The sequence below is a fragment of the Cottoperca gobio genome, chromosome 15 (genome assembly GCF_900634415.1).
Source record: "Cottoperca gobio chromosome 15, fCotGob3.1, whole genome shotgun sequence".
Classification (NCBI taxonomy): Eukaryota; Metazoa; Chordata; class Actinopteri; order Perciformes; family Bovichtidae; genus Cottoperca; species Cottoperca gobio.
In genome coordinates this window covers 6,021,584-6,040,635 of record NC_041369.1, presented here as the reverse complement: position 1 = coordinate 6,040,635, position 19,052 = coordinate 6,021,584, and the positions used below count along the sequence as shown (strand labels likewise).

General features: G+C 41.5%; 1 protein-coding gene across 2 annotated transcripts in view; it reads right to left on the bottom strand.

Moving 5' to 3' along the window:
- The window catches only part of thada (THADA armadillo repeat containing), a 100,941-nt gene that overhangs the window by 50,428 nt on the left and 31,461 nt on the right, over positions 1–19,052 (bottom strand). For both annotated transcript variants that reach the window (XM_029450333.1, XM_029450334.1), the window contains exons 25-28: positions 18,928–19,050; positions 18,130–18,221; positions 9,886–9,975; positions 5,956–6,087 (exon numbers count right to left, since the gene is read on the bottom strand). In XM_029450333.1, the coding sequence (XP_029306193.1) occupies positions 5,956–6,087; positions 9,886–9,975; positions 18,130–18,221; positions 18,928–19,050 (437 nt within the window). The remainder of the gene's footprint in view (positions 1–5,955; positions 6,088–9,885; positions 9,976–18,129; positions 18,222–18,927; positions 19,051–19,052) is intronic.

Genomic DNA, 19,052 nt, shown 5'->3' with positions numbered 1-19,052 from the left:
TTCAAGTGTGACACAAGAAAGATATCCAGGAACAAGGAATTGGCTTTTTATTTTATTTTGTTGATTTATTCATTTCATTCTGCTCATTAAAAATTTGAATGAAAAACTGCCGGTGGTCACATATTGCTGCCCAAGACAGGCCCTGTGTGGATTGGCCTTTAGGCTGCGTACGGCACAAAAGAACATTACATCAATTTAGTGCAACCAATGTATTCAAGCGTCCATTGACTGTACGGTCACATGCCAAGCACACACTTGCACATACAGGACAAAAGTCAAAGGAGGAAGAAGTCTGTGATGACACGGAAGCTTCCTGTGGAGGCCAAATAAGCAGATTTGCTCCACTGTGGAAAATTCAGCGGAAGGTTCCCGAGAAACACAGATCCATCACTACAAAGGTACGCAGGGATGAAAAAGATGCTCCGCTCTTTTGGTTTCGGTATTCGAGAGAGGGTGAGAAAGGTTAGGACACAAACATACAGCTGTGTACAATCTGGGTGAGGATGAGAAACAATCCAAAAACTCCAGTGATTTAAATATTTTAATATTCTGTGAGTGCTGAAAATAATTGGTCAAAAAAATCCACTGCTGGTCCGAGTGAGAGACGAGGGAAAAGACAAGAGGCTTCAAGTCAATACGGACTTCAACAAAGAGAGGTCTGTTAAGAGCAACAACTCAGCAAATGCTTTTCCACCTGCTGTGAGCATGACTGACACACACACACACACACACACACACACACACACACACACACACACACACACACACACACACACACACACACACACACACACACACACACACACACACACACACACACACACACACACACACACACACACACACACACACACACACACACACACCCTATGGCACTGTATCAAACACAGACAACAGTTTGCATTCCTGAGCTCTACACGCCTGTAAACGTAAATTCATGTGCACAAGCGCTCTCTCACACACAAACACGCACGCACACATACAAGCGGGTCTAATGATCAAATTCTGTCCATTCTTCACTTTCCATCCCTCCCAGCCCACATTTGGAGCCCATATGTTAACTATCTGTGCCAATTTGTCCCATTGAAACACTTTTGCAAAAGGAAATGACAGTTTGGAAGAGTGTAATTTTAGAAACGGGGCCGTCCCCTGTGGGGTCATAGGCAGACTGTTGGACTGGCATGGAGGAGACTCATCTGGGCCTCATTTTGGAGAACCGAGAGAATAATTTACACCACCATTTACGACACTGTAGCATGTTGGCAAAACAAGGCCGCGCTACCTAGTCTGTCACTAAAGAATGTTAGGAAGGGAAGTGGTGATATGATTAGGATCATTTTGCTTCCATTCTTTTAATTGCTTAATTTTCATTCAAACCACCATGTGGCGAATATGAAGATGTCTTTGGCGCCCCCAGTGGTGGTTTAAAAAAGATAATGTGGCGAACATACATTAATTAGCATTTCTTCATCTGCCCAAATGCACAAGGGTCCGTGTGGACATCAGCACACATCCCAAAATGTATGAAAGCAAACACGTCCATTTCAGCAGAGACCCAAATGTCAGTATATACCCGACTCGTGAATTTCTTTGCTTTTTTTAAGTGTCGAAATAAAACTACCAAACGTAGTCATACGACCGCGGTGTAGTTTGCTTATAGGCTAAAGTTAGCTATTTACCATTGCATTTATGCTTCAAAATCATAAGAGTGGTTCTTTTGTGAAGATAATCGTTATTATAAACTTTTGTTTGCTACAGAGCTTATTTTCTGCAATACTACAAAATTCTGGGTTGGCCTACAATACATTCCTGCAGCCCTCTATGATTATGTTCATCCATCTATTTTTATTGTATTCTTTTACCATCAGTCATGTGTTATTTAACTAACGGTCCGAAACCTAAAGATTGTCAGTATGAAATGCTAAAAACAAAAGGGAAAATATTCACACTGGAAAAGCTGTAAAATGGGGAATATTTGGAATCTGTGTTTGGAAAATGGCTTAACAATGAATTTATCAAAATGGTTTGATTTCTTACAACGAGTAATCCACTATTTGTATCAGCACAAACTCACGGTAACACATACATTGCGAAACATTTTCCACCAGGATGACTGATTAGTCTATTTAACTTGTTTGGACACCCTTGGGTGCACAGAACAGCATGATTCAAAATATTACTATAATATTAACGCTCGCACGATGCTGCAATGTCATTTGAATAAAACATAACCAAAAACAAAGCGACCGTACCTTAGATTGGATAACAACAAAAGTATCTTTATTACCGCTCCGAAGCTAAACTAATGTTAGGCCAAGATTGCCACACAAGGTAAAGTATCAGTTAACATTTTGAAATTGGATCGTAAAGTTCAGGAACTGAAAGGGCACTCAGAGCGCAGACATCCGCCAAGGTTGTTTCCATAAGTGAAAAATAATGCGCGCGTTTGCCCCGTGATTCAGATACGCTCCAACATTTATTAAGACTCGTCCTTGGCCCGTGCTACACCCTTTGCTACACCCTTTGACCGAATATTTTTCCGTAATCCTGCTGACAAACAGACAAACGGGGGTAATGAGGGAAAGTAAACAGCATCTCTGTTGGGGAGTAAATGACAGTGGTCCTTCTAGAAGCTTCTCTTCAGTTAACGGGCAGAACCGTGCCCTTGCAGACAAAATGAGATACGAGTCAGTGAGGACAACAGGGAAAGGAAGGGAGAGGCAGGTTAGGCGAGGGGAGATGCCTGGACTAGATATCGCATGACATAAATCACCCTTGATGCTTTAGCATTAAAGCAGAGAGAGAACGAGGGAGAGGGAAAAGGGAAAAGTAAAAAGACCGAGATAGACATCGGAGGGGATAAGACATTCCGTAAAGGGCTGGAATGAAGCAGCCATCAATTATGAGAATAAACTTGTCTGCTTGTCAGCGTCCTCCGCCTCTTTGTCGTCATCTTCACCCCTCTATTCGTCATTATCCAGGCAGGTGCGACGCATGCAGAGGCGAGGCAGCGAAGAATGTCAAACATCTTGCGGGGGCGTTTGGATGATATAGAAGACAAAATGCTGGGCCGTGTGATGGAAGGGTACGGGGGGAGAACTATGAGACGCGATGCTCCTTCCTGTCAACAGAAGAGGAGCCAAGCTACATTTGATCCTCGGAGGTGGCGGGTCAGATCATATGAGCAGAGGGAAGAGGACGGGGAGACAGTCGGGGACTTCATCAGACACGTCCCCACATGCCTGGGGAAGATGAGTCGGGGGGGCTCGGGGAAGAGAAACCCGGCTGGAGCCAAAGAAGTTAGAGCTGGGCTATATTTAACATTTCCAACATGTGGGCTCCATTTGGGCGGATGTGTGTTCAGCATACCTTCTCTGACAGTAAGAGTCCGCCAGCAAGTCAGTACTCAAGCTGTCCACCGTTTAGCAGCCGCAACACACGGAAGACACTAAAGGTTTTCATTCAAATAAATGTTCAAATAAACAGTCTGGTGAATGAGTTCATCAGTAACTTGGAGTCACTCATTTGGAAGAATTGATGGGTTCTTTTGGAATGGTTCATGTTTACATGTGATCTGTGATCCATGGGCCACCTTCTGACCAGCATGTCATTAGAGAAACAGGATGAACATATGGAGTCTCTCTGACCGTGGAGCTGTCCAGCCAAACTTCGTCATTATGGCAAATACGAGAAAACTTCCCCAGTTTTAAAAACCAGCATCAAAATAGGTTATTAATGTGTATGCTAGAGCATGGTTCTACTGGGACCGCTCTGGTGATGATATCGGACTGTTTATCATTTTTGTTGTTAATATCCATACAGTTGAGAAGTTAGGTGAAAACATTGCGGTAACAATAACAGCTTGCTGTACTGCTCGGCATAGCGCAACTAAAGAGCAAATGGCTTTTCACCAAAGTCGATTCCTTTTAGTATCCTCTGGGTACCATGAATATCTGTAAAAACATTAATCATAGAAATGCGTCCAGTAGTTGTTGAGTCTAAAGGTGATGACCATGCTACGGATCGACTGACAGCGTCATCCCTAGATGACTCCATCTTGCTGGAGAGGCTGAACATCTTGAGTAAACAATCATTGTGTGAATAAATATCTTAAGAGCCGTTCAACAATCTAACCAGTTCAGTCAGCTGTAATGGAGCAGCAGACAACACGGATGAACAAACACCCACACAAGAGCCGTTATCTAAACAGACAATAGAGCATTCCAACCTCAAGGTCTTAACCTGACACCCGTCGTCAGAGCGAGTCTGAACACATGGTGCGATAGGTTTTACATTTTGTGTTCACCTGAGAGTTGGTTGCACTGGGGGAACGTACAATGTGAAGTAAATCATGTTTACACCAACATTCCTGGCAGCTTACAAAAGTGCTGTGCGTGTGTGTGAGTCGTCCTCCACCATAAAAAATATGTTTTCTTATGTAGAATAGAGGGACTTCAACCGCATTCCGTTACGCAGTCCTGTGTTGTACAATGACAATAAACTAACCTTGACATTATCGCCCCCCAGATCCCGCTTTGCCAGCTTTCCATCCACAACACATCCTCAGCTGTGTACAGCTATGCTAGAAGCAACATCTCCAAAAGTGTTTCTCCACCTCACCCATCTAGACTCCCATGGTTTTATTGCATATGCGTCTGCAAAGCATTCAGTGATTGATGTGTACATAAAGGTTTTAAATGAGGCTGTGGTTGTGATGGTAAAGGTTACAGTTAGCAGGTAGAGAATTGCATTGGGTCATTAGGGTCCTCACAACAACACCAGCACACATGGAAACGGTGCGAGCTTCAATTCTATTTGCAGGTGCAGTAGATGAACAAGCACTAATAATATTTGTAGACTTCTCCAGCTCAGGAATGTAAAGAATGCAGGCTGTAAGCACAGATTCCCATTCGCCTGTAAGCTTCACTCCCCAGTGAACGGTGAGGGAAGTTCCAATAAAACCAGTGGCTATCTAATCCCCCGCTGTGACACAAGACGGTACAAGCAGCGACGCAGAAACTCGCCGGAGGTGTTTTGTCTTAGTGTGCAGAAACTAAAAAAGTCCAGACACATGCACAGAAAGTTTATTATTTTTAGCTCATAGAGAAACTCGATTGTGGAGAGCGTTGATTCAAACACAGCAAAGAAATGATTCGAGACACAAGTTCATATAGACAGATGCAGGAACACCTGTGCAAACAAAACAAACAGTCACACATGAATGTTTAGACTGCAGGTGTTGTGTCTTGGTGATTGTTCTATACTTAGAAGGGGATCTGAGAAAGCTTTATGATGGCAGCTGTGTGACCCTCTTGGATTTTATCTAATTTTTCTTTGTAACCTTTATAAGTGTTGGAGCTGACTGGATTACAGGAGGGAGGGAGCTGCTGACAGGGACAGCATTACACCCACTGTCACACTGCTCATACTGAGCTGCTGCCTCTTGGAGCAGTGAGGGATACGATATTATATTAGGGATGTACGATATCTATAGGACTGCTAAAATGATCTGCGATACAGCAGGAGGTTGTAAGCGCCTTTAAAGTTGGTTTGCGAGCCAACAATAACACAGAGAAGAACAAGCGCAGCACGCTGTGTGTGTGTGTGTATATGTGTGTGTGTGTGTATATAAGTGTGTGTGTGTGTGTATGTGTATATATGTGTGTGTGTGTGTGTGTGTGTGTGTGTGTGTGTGTGTGTGTATATATGTGTGTGTGTGTGTATATGTGTGTGTGTGTGTATATAAGTGTGTGTGTGTGTATGTGTATATATGTGTGTGTGTGTGTGTGTGTGTGTGTGTGTATATATGTGTGTGTGTGTATATGTGTGTGTGTGTGTGTATGTGTATATGTGTGTGTGTGTATATATGTGTGTGTGTGTGTGTGTGTGTATGTGTATATGTGTGTGTGTGTGTGTATATATGTGTGTGTGTGTGTGTGTGTGTGTAGCACAAACCTAATGATGAAGGGCATGAACGGAGCGAGTCCAAGAGGTGAAGAAGATCCATCCATGGGAGAAGGGTAGAGTCGACTGAGCACCAGCAGCAGCAGGAACAGACTGGGGTGAAGCTTCACCTGACCACTGTCACTAAACACACACACACACACACACACACACACAGTCAGGTTTTAACAGCGCAACATTAATGTCACATGAAATATTCAGGGCGAGCCGAGACATAACACATAAATAAATTGGAACATACTTAAAGTCCTCCAGACGTGTTTTAAAGTATGTAAAAATACTTGGCTACGATTCATATTTTGTTTAACATGGTTTCCCCACATATTGGTAGATCTTGCTGTCTTGATCTTTCTGTGTGCATCAAGATGGCGCCGTGAAGCTCACGGAGCAATGAGTTTCAGCTGGACTATTTCTGTGTTAGAGGAAACATGGGAGAGATTCAGCCTGACATGAGTCAGGTGAGTCTGTTGAGCACAAAAATCATACTAGAATACTACGCGTAGTTAGCATCTTTTATTTGTTTATGTTGTTTGTTAGCTTGTAACTGGCAGTGGCTGACACAGCGTAACAATAATATCTAGTGGCATTTTTGGGGTATGTCGTGGAAGAAACCGCTTTACATAAAAAAACTGCAACACAAATATTAGCGTAAGAAAAAACGATTTTTGATTGGAGGGGATCTTTCTCTGGCAACTAAAGCTGTCAGATAATTGTAGTGGAGTAGATGTATAAAGTAGCATAAGACGTATTCACCTTTAGTGCAAGTACCTCACATTTGTACAGTTAGATGTATAGTCTATCTATCTAACTATAAGCGAGAAAGGGAGAGTATTTTCCATAGGAATCACCTACAGCATAATCAAAACTCCAATCCAAAATACAACAGGGTTAAATTCCTCTTTAATACATACTGCATATCTAAAACCACCCACACTATAACACAGTCATCATCTCCTCATCCGTCCTTGAGCTGAGCTTTTCACATCCCTCTCTTTTTCCTCAATCCAATTCTCATCACTGCCAACTGAGTCAGAATGGAAACGGTCCGTCTCTGCCAGCGGTTTCATAGTTTCACTCTGAAACACTCGCAGTGAAGCAAGGAGGGAGGGAGATTGAGAAACAGACAAGAACTCCACAGTACAAAGTAAGGAAAATTACTGTTTCAATGTCAAGTATCTAATATGGAGGAGGGCCATGCTTTTTTGAAGGATGAATGAAGCGGAAATCAACTCCCCACAGGTTCAGTGAGTTTTATATCTGCTGGAGTACGATCTTTTTACTTTATATTGGTGTAAATAAAAAACACTCAAGCTTTAGCAGCAATAATTTAGCAGTGTTTAAAGTGAAAACATCCTATAATAAATCATAGCATGTATGTAAGAAGTGGATGTAGCCGCCGTGACGTCACCCATTGGTTTGTGGACAAACGTTTTGAAGCCTTGAGCTCTGCATTTAGTTTTTCTTGGAACCAGAAGTGACACCAGAGGAGGAGCCAAGTACAAGTAAACAAGACATTTCAAAGCGACCAAAATGTAACAGAAAATACTGTGAAAGGGTTAAAAGTTCTAAGACGAAAACACGGACAACACCCAAACGGGACACCGTGGTAGTGACCTGTCAGTCACAAGGTAGCCACTGCCCTAAAGCATACGCTGCTTTATCGTCTATTTTGGGACCATCGTTTACTAAATGAACAGCATGATGTGTTGAGGAAGACTTGAACATAACTAACTGAGGTAATAAATCAAGTGAGAAGTAGGCTCATAGACTTCTATACAATAAGAAGTCTATGAGAAAATGACTTCTCTTTGTAACCAGTGGAGTCGCCCCTGCTGGCCATTAGAAATAATACAGGTTTAAGGCTCTAGCACATTGTAGACCTGGAGGTTGCTGCTTGCTCATAATATGGAAGTATTATGGGAAAACAGTGTTTACATTGTAGGGAGCGCCTGCAGTTGAGCTTTGTTCAGGTCACACACACACACCAACCCCCCCTCCCGCTGGGACTGCCACAGATTTGCAAGATTGGAAATGTAATAGCAGCCCAATTAGTAACTTGTCTAATGTGTTTAGGGTCCCAGTTTATTCAGACAGGACAGGATGTGATGTCTGAGATGGGGGGGGGGGGGGGGGCTGCAAACATATTAGTCCTTGTTGGGATACAGCTGGAGGCAGAAACATTTGACAGGATGAAAGACTCCGTAGCATTTAATTTCTCAAATTTCATGTTAAGCTCTTCCATGAATGTCTGCCTTCTCTCCGCACATTCCTCACTCATCTCCAGCACCCAAGTGTTTGATGAATGGTTACTTTAGTTTTACATCTTTTAAAAAGAGAGTTGAAACAGAACACTGACCTTTAGTATTTGGATTCTTTATTTGGAAAGTAGTGAAGGAGACACGGTAGCAGAGACTCAAAAGAAGCTCTAAAGTAAACTAAAGCTTTAGTGTGCGCTCAGACAAATAAATCAGCAGTTTTGTTTAGAAAATTAGGGGAAAGTCCTTGGAATATAATATATAAAAACTGCTTTCTTTGGAAGTGAGGCGGTGCCAAATCACTGCACAGCACTTTAAAATGTTGGCACTGACCTGGAATAGTTTTTAGAGATAAACTTGATTAAGTGTGCTACACTGAGATAATGACATAAGGAATTTGAAATGTATGAAAACCATTTTCTTACTAAGAAGTCTCTTTCGCTGTACGCTAAGGGATCCAGCATATTAAGGTCAAACCCAAATTAGCTGCATTCAAGAAGTGGACAAATATAGCACGAGGAGATTCATAATTTCTAGAAACACATGGGTATGGATGAAGAGGGGAATGTGTGCGGTGTTCATTAAATTGATTTTGGTCATTTATCTAGAAAAATACCCTTTTCCCAACAGAATTAGAGCGTTTATGCAGGTTTCTTTAAGCGTGAGAAAACCCGCTAAAATGAGGTGATAGACTTATTTCCCATTGCCAGTAGACGAGTAAGTCTTTCTTAATCCATAAGTATTTGTTTGGGTAGAACGTTTGTGGAGGAAAGTTGGATTACATAGTACATAATGAATATTCATGGCTCTAAAGTACAACCTTAAAGCTCCACATCTCATTTCTATATTCTTTCGTATATTGTGTCCTACTTTGGGACTGACTTCTAACTTCCACAAGACTCTCAAACCACTAACAGCAGCTCTCCATCCTGCTGTCCTGCTGCGTACTGCTACAGTACGGTGCGGTCGGTCTGTTTGGGTGGCGCGTTACGCTCAGATGATGTGGGAAGTCAGACAGCCGAGATCTGGTTCCGTGGGAAATTTGCAAATGTTTTAACAAGGGTCGAGGGGAGTGAGGGGGATTGTGAAAGAGCCTTCAATTAATTGGATCCATATTAAGATAAGGCCGTCTGGGGAGCTGTTGGACGACTCAGATGCTTTTAGAGAGGGAATTTGGGCTGACAAAGATAAGGCCAATGAACCTCCCAACTGCAAAAACAAAACAAAAACTAAATCTCCACAAGACATTTACTTTATTCGGTTGTAAAGTCTTATTCTTCCGTCAGTTGAGCAAGTGATCCTTTGAGACAGAAAGGCCCACACGAGAACTCGATCTAGAACCATATTGCTTGATTAGATGAAATAGCTCAGAGTTCATAGTTCATGTTCCTACAATCTAGCTTTAGGGCCGACTAAAAGCTGCACTAACGTCACCTCTGCCTCCTCGTTAGTCCAACAAGCCTCCCAGCACAAAAGCGTGATGATTAATCAACTTAAGAAAACAAAAAAAGCTGTCTCGTATGGATTAAATGCAAGTCAAATTAAACCTATAATGGGATCAAGCGAGTGTGAAAAGTCGTGGCAAGGGCTGAATGTGGAGTGTGTGTGTGTGTGTGTGTGTGTGTGTGTGTGTGTGTGTGTGTGGATTAAAGGAGGACCACCTCACCTTTCCACCGTGGCTGCAGCCTCCTCCAGCTGGTTCAGAAGGAATGGATAGAGAGCTGGAAAACGAGTGAAAAACTCTCGGCCCGTCATCCTGAGGGGAGAGACAGAAAGACACATTTGTTCAACATTAATAATAGCAGTAGAGAAGTATACCCGCAGAAATAAGGATTCTCAAACAGCCTGTGTGAGTACAGAGCCATCAACGTCCTGAAACAATATACTTTTTAAATCTTATGCAAACAAGCTAAAAAATGGTCTTATAGGCTTATTGTCTATTAGGGACTCCGTAGTTTATAGTAGTGGGTCCATACTTGAGTTTTAAGGCTTGTAGAACTTTATACAATTATTTTTAACTCGACTAAGAGACTACGGCCATGCTAGCGGCTCCGACATGCTCTACTTTAGACCTTTAGACTAAATGTAAACCTGATGAAAAGTTAGTACAATTCATCCTGAGGTGGACATGAACGTCACATTTCATAACAATGCATTTAATAGTTGCAGAGATAATTCAGCGTGGACCGAGGTGATGGATCGACTCACTGATCCCATACAGCCACGTGTTGCTAAAAGAAGTGAATTAATGCAATTGAAACAAAAGATTAAACTTCCAACACTTTGAGCCTGTCTGACACAAACATGTGGAGTGCCCCTTTACTTTATAAAGAGTTTAACTGCCATGAAATAAAAAGAGTAATTGAGCGTGAAAGTTTATTTCTGACCTTGAAAACATTGAAACCAAGATTGTGACAGTCAGACTATGAGGTGCAACTCCAGCAAAGAGTTCCTGGCAAGAAATACATGTTGTAAGGTGAATTGATATATTAAGGAGATTTACTGACTATTGGCCCTCCTGATGTTGATGTGAGATCTATGACCAGTTCTAGTTAAGTGCTGCTGCATTTTGTACAAGCCTGAGATGGGCCAAGGCCGTTTGGCTAAGGCAAGTGAAAAAGGGCATTGCAGAAGTCAAGACAGGAAAAGTGTGAATGATGCGTTCCAATATCAAAAGCTGATAACTCTGATTTTTCAGTTGTAAAAATAACTAAAAAAAAGGATCGAACCAATTTGTTGACATGGTGATCGAATATAACGCCAAGATTCCAGGAGTTAGCTTCGACATCGGGGGAAGAGGGCCAGTACACTGTAGGATGTCATTTGTAGTATTTGCGGTGCCAGTATTGAGGAGCTCAGTCTCAAAACACAAGCGTATAATTAGAACAAGGCCAAAAGTGTGTCGAGTTTTGAGCAAGTACGCTGTATAAAAACACATCTCTGCAGAGAGTAAAAGTAATTGCCATCATGAATCACTGTCAACAGAGAGTAACATTAATCAGGAGTGCGAGTGGATCTACTTTGATCCAACTTGAATTTCAGCTTATTAAATTACCTGATACTTAGTCGTGATTGAATTCATATGTTCCGAATACTCTCCGTGCATAAAAGTGACATAACAAGAAACCTGATGGAGCAGAGGAGGGGAAAGGATGGAGCGACAGCCCATGCTGATAAGGCATGTTCCTGTGCCAAGTACTCTCTACCTAAACACATGCAGCCTGTTTACCCTGCTACAGACAGAAATAAACACTTACAGTTGTGTGTATGCACATACACTGTGCCGTGTGTTAACGTCATGTGCGTCTGTGCTGATGTATTCACTCACACAAATACACAACTGTCAATAAAATGACAAACTTTATATTTATCACTGGCAGTCTTGCTTGCTGCTGCAACCGCCATTCAGCCTCAGGGCCAATAAAAGTTTTTATTTAACTCTGCCGTCTAAATCAAGTCGCTCCTTAAGGGAAGAGGTCTGGTTTGCCAAGCACATGATCACAAGCCTGGAGAGATTGCATACTGCTTCAGTCACGACTGGAACTGATTCTAGACTAGCACACAAACACAAGTACGTATACACACACACACACTCTGGACCTGGTTCAAGTTAGCAGCAGGCACTGTCATGGTAGGAAAGTGAGTCATGTGCGTAGGTTTTAAAACCCCCTTCAACCTGGATCTGACACACTCACCTCTTGTGACCTGACACATACACACAGCTGAAGTGTGATAACTTCACATTACCACTGCATTAGGAAAAAAGACAAGTGCAAAAATAATGTCAATCTGAAAGTGTCCCTAAATGTTTGATGTCCACAGTATGCATGCGCAAATACAGGACTGTGAGTATTGTGTGTGTGTGTGTGTGTGTGTGTGTGTGTGTGTGTGTGTGTGCTTCCAGCCCTCCTCTGTTCCCTCTAATGAGACTCGGCTGCCTGGAGGACAAGGGATCAGAGGTCGTGTCGGAGCAGATTAGATGGGGTAAAAGGGGTAAGGGTCACAAAGCAGGACAGAGGAGAGAGGAGGTGAACAGGCCTGCTCATGTTTGTTGGCTCACAGCTGTGTGTGCACATAAGCTGCATTACCTTTCAGGCAAATGGAACAACAAGTGTGTTGAAGATTAGTTGTTGCAAAAGGTGATTTTGTTTCAAGTCAATATACTGAATTAGTGTATTTAGGTAGAATTTTTGAGATGCTTGCAGTTTGTGTTAATTTATTCTTCTACTCCACAACATTTCAGAGCAAAATGTTGTACTTTTTACACCAAAACATTTATTGACAGCTGGAGTTACCTTTCATGAAAAGCTCACTTTTTCAGTGCTTTTGTTCACACACACACACACACACACACACACACACACACACACACACACACACACGTTGTAGTAGAATCCAAAAATACGAGTATGAACCTGAAAATGAGCATAATATGTCCCCTTTAAGATTTTATTTAAAAAAACATCTGAGTTATTAACAGTTCCACTAAAGAGACATTTCCCCTTTAGACGTCACAGATTGTTTTAAATAAGTTGAAGACACCAACGAGGTAAAATTATCCAATATTTCACAAAAAAAACTAAACAGATTAGAGATCAAAGTTAAAAAACCTGAATAATCTGTAAATATGTGTTACAGACTCACTGGCAAAACTGCCAAACTGTATATAAAGTTAGGTGGAGTAAAAACTAGCTCCACCTCCACCAGCTGCAACAGTAAAAGGTTGCTTACACTATGATGCATCACTATCAACATTCTAATAACCTAACATATAATAATATATCAGATGCAAGCAACAGTTTTCTGTACTTATATAATACTATAATACTTCTGTCCTGCAGAACTTCTACTTGTGAAGTGGCATTTTATCAGTGTTGTATTTGTACTTTTGCGAAAGTAAAAGAAGAAGAATGGGGGAAGCCTTATAACTTTCACTCTGTTACAGCCTGGCTGAAGACTTTCACAAAGTAAATCTTTACAGATTATGAGAGCGCATCTTTCACATTTTAGTTTTTTTTAAGCGCCTAAGTAACATTTTTGTACAAGAGCACATATAGTGCAAAGTGAGGAGTGGATGTAGGCTGGAGATAAAGCTGGAGGCTCTGGTTGGATTGCAGAGAGCAATCTTCGCTCTGTCAGCTTTGTTTACAGTTGCATTTATCTCAGCAACGATATCAGATCAACATCAATGCACGGTGACGGAGCGGAGGAGTCTGAGCTTAGTGGAACTATGATCCACGAGTCAACAATATGCCTGGATTCAAGTAACTATGTAAAATACACAGCTGAAATTCCCACAGACAGCAAGAAGCTGAGTCTTCCCAAACACACAAATACTCACAATGCTGTAAATAAACTGGTTTGTGTAAGAGGGAACTGTTTATCCTCCGTCTTCAGACGACCAAAAGGCCCTTACGAACACACAGCCAAATATTAGAGTGGACAAGCTGTCACAATGCGTTTTCTGCTACCAGAGGTCACAACCGGAAAATCGTGGTAATAACACAGAGCAGACATAAAACCCACTGAGGAGGAGACAAACTCCCAAAGACATGATTAGACACGAGTTGCAGCTTTTTTGTTCATACACGCACAGTTTGATATTTCAGGTCAATAACACAATAAGTTTAGTGCCATGACAACTGACATGCTGCGAGAGCACTATTGTACAATAAAAATTAAATAGACAAAGAAATATTTTTAAATGAACACGTCTGAGCATTGTACAGACACAAACATGCAAGTTAAGAGTTTGAATGGTAATTCTCTTTTAGTCATTAATCACAGGACAAAAACCCTGCCACAGTTATAATAAGAAAGAAAGCAGCAGACAAGAGGGGGGGGGGGGGGGGTAACAGACAGCTATACAAAAGGAGACACAGCAGACTAAAAACACAAGTGAAAACAGACAAGATAAACAGGAGCAGCCTTGGCTTGGTTAGGAGTATTCAGAGGCCTTCAGACACGCAGCCAATAGAAATACAGTAAAAGGGAACCAGACAGAGCTTCCTGGAAAAGGGTCCGACCCTGTGAAACTTTACCCTGGATTATTTGTTGGTTAACAACTCACCTCTGAGCTCGATATAGACCTACCACACAGTCCTACAGCTACACGGTACCACATTATTGTTCCTGTTTAAAGATTCCCTGAATACTAAATGGATCTCCATCAGTTCTAACATTATAAAACATTTGATATATTATGGTTTCACGGTGTACATGGCTACAGAGCTGCACTGATGACGATGCACTGAAAGTTAGCTTCCCTCCACAAAAAGCCAACAGGATTGTTCCATTAGATTTTGTATTACAGCATATTTAAAGCATAAATGCTACACAGAATTAATTAGTTAAAGCTAGACTATAAGAAAACTACAGCACAGTTGCATGACTTCATGCCACCACCACTAAGCTGAGAGCGGACTAATGTTCAGCTGTTTAGTAGTCACATTTAGTCAGTTGTTCTTTAAGACTTAAAAATACACGAGTGGGGAATTTACTGGCATATTATAGAACATAGAACGAAACGCGCTTGAACAAATCTCTTAAGCTTGTGTTAACCACAAACCTTATTTCAGGCATCTAACCAAAATCCCATTAAAAAAAACTCAATGACTTCGAGACGAACCAAAATGCAAAAATGCTGACTCATGTCCGGGTTTTAGGACTCATTTCAAGCAGCACTCTCTAGCAGTGAGGTGACAGGTGACAAGAGTCTACAGCCATGCTAACAGCTCTGAGGCTAAACGCTTATGAGTATCTGTGACGCTAAATGCTAATGTTAGCATGCTAACATGCTCAATGACAATGCTAACATGCTCAATGACGATGCTAACATGCTCAATGACGACGCTAACATGCTCAATGACGACGCTAACCTGCTCAATGACGACGCTAACCTGCTCAATGACGACGCTAACCTGCTCAATGACAACGCTAACCTGCTCAATGACAACGCTAACCTGCTAATGTTTAGCAGGTATAATATTTACAATGTTCACCATTTGAGTTAAAAAATAAAATACAGAGCTCGAGCAAGGACATGTTTAGCAAAGCTTAGAATATAAAGGTAGCTGCAGTTATCGTAATTGATTGTAAATATTGTCAGGTCAACTTCCAAGTGGTAACTACTCCTGGGAAGCTTGGTTTTTTTCTGAATGCTCCGATATATCCGACTTGGCACTTACCAATAGGCAAGTACCTGAAAACCACACAAATATGGCTGACTTCATGAGTTGACCACTCTGAATGAGAGATTTGTGCAATGGTGTGAAGAAGACTGAGGAGATGGTGTTTGACCCTTGGCTGGTGGTTATTCACAATGAATCTATCAACCAGTTCTGCTCTTATAAGTACCTCGGGATTCATATTGACGACACACGTTTAAAAGGTCTCTGCTCTAGACTGCACCAGTCGATGTATTCTTTTTGTATTTAGGGTCTATTTGTTAGGCAAATGTTCATGTTACTATTTTACCATGCAGTCTTACCGAGTACTAAAAGATACGATAATAAGATGACAGAAATCACTGATTGCTCGTCTGGTAATAAAAATGATGGGGGATAAAAAATGACTCGTCCCAGAGTCCCAGCTCCTACGTCTGGTGAGCATCAGGTTTCTCCACAACAGGCTGAAGTGTAATAAATGTTCATTCCTGCCTGACCACTAAGATTCGTAACACTAACAGGTAATGCAGGTTGTTGTGCAATATGCCATTGAGCCAGAGGGTTTGTATGTGTAGACAAACTGTTACATGGAAGCTATGTGTTGTTGTATGATTGTATCTTGTGTGGTACTCTCCCCCCTTTTCCCATCTCTCTACAGCTGTTCTGTCCATTAAAAAATGTATCTTAAAAATGTATATAACATTTGCTAATCAGCACTTGAGACTGTTGAATGTCAGCATTTTACAGTTGTTTATTTAGTTTATTTGGTCGTGCACTTAAGTATTGGACCATTTTAAAACCATGAACATCACACAGCATACTTGTGCTCTGTAATGCTTCATGCCAGCTCTCTTAAGACTAAGTATTTAATAAAACATTTTGGTTGATTGTTGTTTTAAGTGTTAAGTATAAACATTTTTTAAGTATTGTTCCTAATATTTATCCTCCTTTCTATCTACAAATTTCAATATGCAACAACATGTGGAAAAGACATGTCTTGAGTGTCTAGAAACGGACATGTGTCTGCTATAGCATCACATATTTTCCTGTGATTACATGATCTTGTGGAACCTGTTCCAGCATCTCCGAGTGCTCAACTCCACCAATCCTGCATCTAAGTTGCATACAACAAATCATAAAATATATGTGGAAAGAACACTTGAGCAAAGTCTGCAGTCAGTTCTTTTATCGAGGTTTCAAAATACTTAGATGGTTGTTTGGCAAGTTATTGTGAGCCTGTTATAATTTAGGACTCGTTTCCATAAACCTCCAAAACAAGCCACACTTTAAACAATCCTCGACAGCAAAGCAGGACTAACAACTGATAACCTTCCAACTAAAACCTCATTTGCACAACTCAAACTTAATTACTTTGACATGGTGTGTGGCGGTTGCATCTCATCCTCTGACACGAGATATCCCCCGACTGACAGCTCCTCAAACTAAATGATTATTGGCATGACAGACAGAACTGTTAGGATCCGTAGGTTAGTGGCTGTTGACCCCCCTGTTCACAGCACAACTGATAGTCTGCGGCGATGTCGGCAACCCACCCGACCAGTCTTGAAGCACGGACCTCATCTCCTTTACCATGATTTGTGGGTACAACTTTTTTTTGCAGCGTCATCACCATTCATATCTATACAACCAAATGTGTTCATGATTAAATTGTTTACAAGAGCACAGAGTTCTTCGCAGAAGTAGCCACTTCTTTTTGTGTGTGCACCATATTGATTCATTTAACTGTGAAATGTACATCATTTTCTTGCTGGGGAGCAAACCCCCAGACCCCCCTAAAGGGTCTGAAGTCCACCCACCATAGTCTCGCAAAATCCTGTGGGAAACAGTGCAACCATAACCGACATCAGCTTGAGTTTCAATAGAGGCTTTTAGTGCCCTGTGGTCTAAATTCTGTTTCAGATAATTTTCCCACCCTGAAAACAACAAGTATATTTCTGTCCTCCAGACAATATCTGTCATCAGTGAACATTTCCAGCCCTCATAAGACATGTAGCTTTGTGCATCTGTATAATAATTGCACTTTTGATGGCACACTTTGCTGTATTATACCTGGGCACATAGATATGAAGCCAGGCACAGCACAGCCCCAATGGGATGGTCCCACATGTGTTTATAAAGCATTAAGAAAAATAGATTTTATTTTTCAATATTAAGCTGCCCATTTATTTTTATTTGTTAAAGTATTTGCTTGTAATGTCTCTTCCTTATTGCTGGCACAGCAGCAGCGGAGAGCTGCATCTCCACAAGTGATAATCAGCAGCGGGTTTGAGTCGAGTGAAATCTGCTTTGAGCTAAAGTGGTGTAACAACAGTGTCCCCCAGTGGTGGAGAACACCCACTGTTTACACACATGCTTCTTTGACTTTGGCTTTAAGTGCTCTACATTGTTTGCTTTGCTGTAAATTAAGTGTTAATTTACTACAAAAAAAGTATTTATTATATGCTATGCTAGGCAGTCTAACTTAGCACTTTTTGTTTTAAGAATTAAATCCTCCCTCAGTTAGTTAATTAGGATAACTACAGTCTAGTGCAAGATGACTTGCATTATTACTTGTTGCCAAGGACTTTTGCTGCACTAATAATTGTGACTTTTGGACCTTCTTTACATACATGACTGATAACCACTGACTTGTACTTCCCATCCAAATAGAAACATCTCATTGTGCACTGATGCAAATGACAGTAAACCTGTGGAGCAGTATGAGAGCGGGAGAAGCAGCAGACCTGTTCTTTTTCGAGTGCTCGTCCTTCCCCTTCTTCACTCCAAAGATCCTTGTGATCAGAGTGCTGAAGAGAAGAGTGGAGGAGTTCCTCACCTGGGAAACAGAAGAGAAAAACAGGAGGGAGGATGTGAGACAGAGAGTCAGAGAGTGTATGTGTGAATGGGTAAGTGCATCGAGTCTATCTAAGCCCCTTTTCCATATACATGTAATAGCTTGGCTTCACTCGGCGCATCGGCCGAGCATGGCAGGGATTTGCATCTCCATTACAACAACATGGGAGATGTCACCATGGCTGTGACTAGTGGTCAAAGGAGTCGCAAGGAGTCGTAACATGGAAAGACATTTCATTTCCTATAAATTCTCCACAATAAAACTCCCTGTTATTTCTGCGGCTTACTATTCCTCCCTGCAGTATTAGTAGACTTGTTTTATGGAAGAGTAGCCGCTAATAAACACATTTCATTTCCTATAAACTCTTCACAATAAAACTCCCGTTATTTTAAAGTTTATATTATGAAGCAGCAAAATCAGGAAATGCTGGGTTTTCATCAGCAGTAACTCGACACAACTCCTTTACAGCTGAAAGCTTAGAGGCGGCACAACTTGGCATAGACGGAATTCAGCGTGGCATGGTTTGACTCGGCACGGTCGAATGTTCCAAAAGAAAAGCCCTACTGGTCTACCCTCACTAATATAAACGGGGTGACCAAACTGTAGAAGAACAGGGATGATGTTGGGTGCATGTTAATCCATCTAAATTCAAACAAGAGACAAATAGAGGTATTCAGTCAACACTCACTGCCCAAACAGGAGAGGTGAAGCCCAGTACAGCAGCCTGCATTCCATCTGAGACGAAGGGAATGATGTTTTCCCCCAGACGAGTGTCCCTGTACAGAGCCCTGAGGATGTTCAGAGCGTGGACCT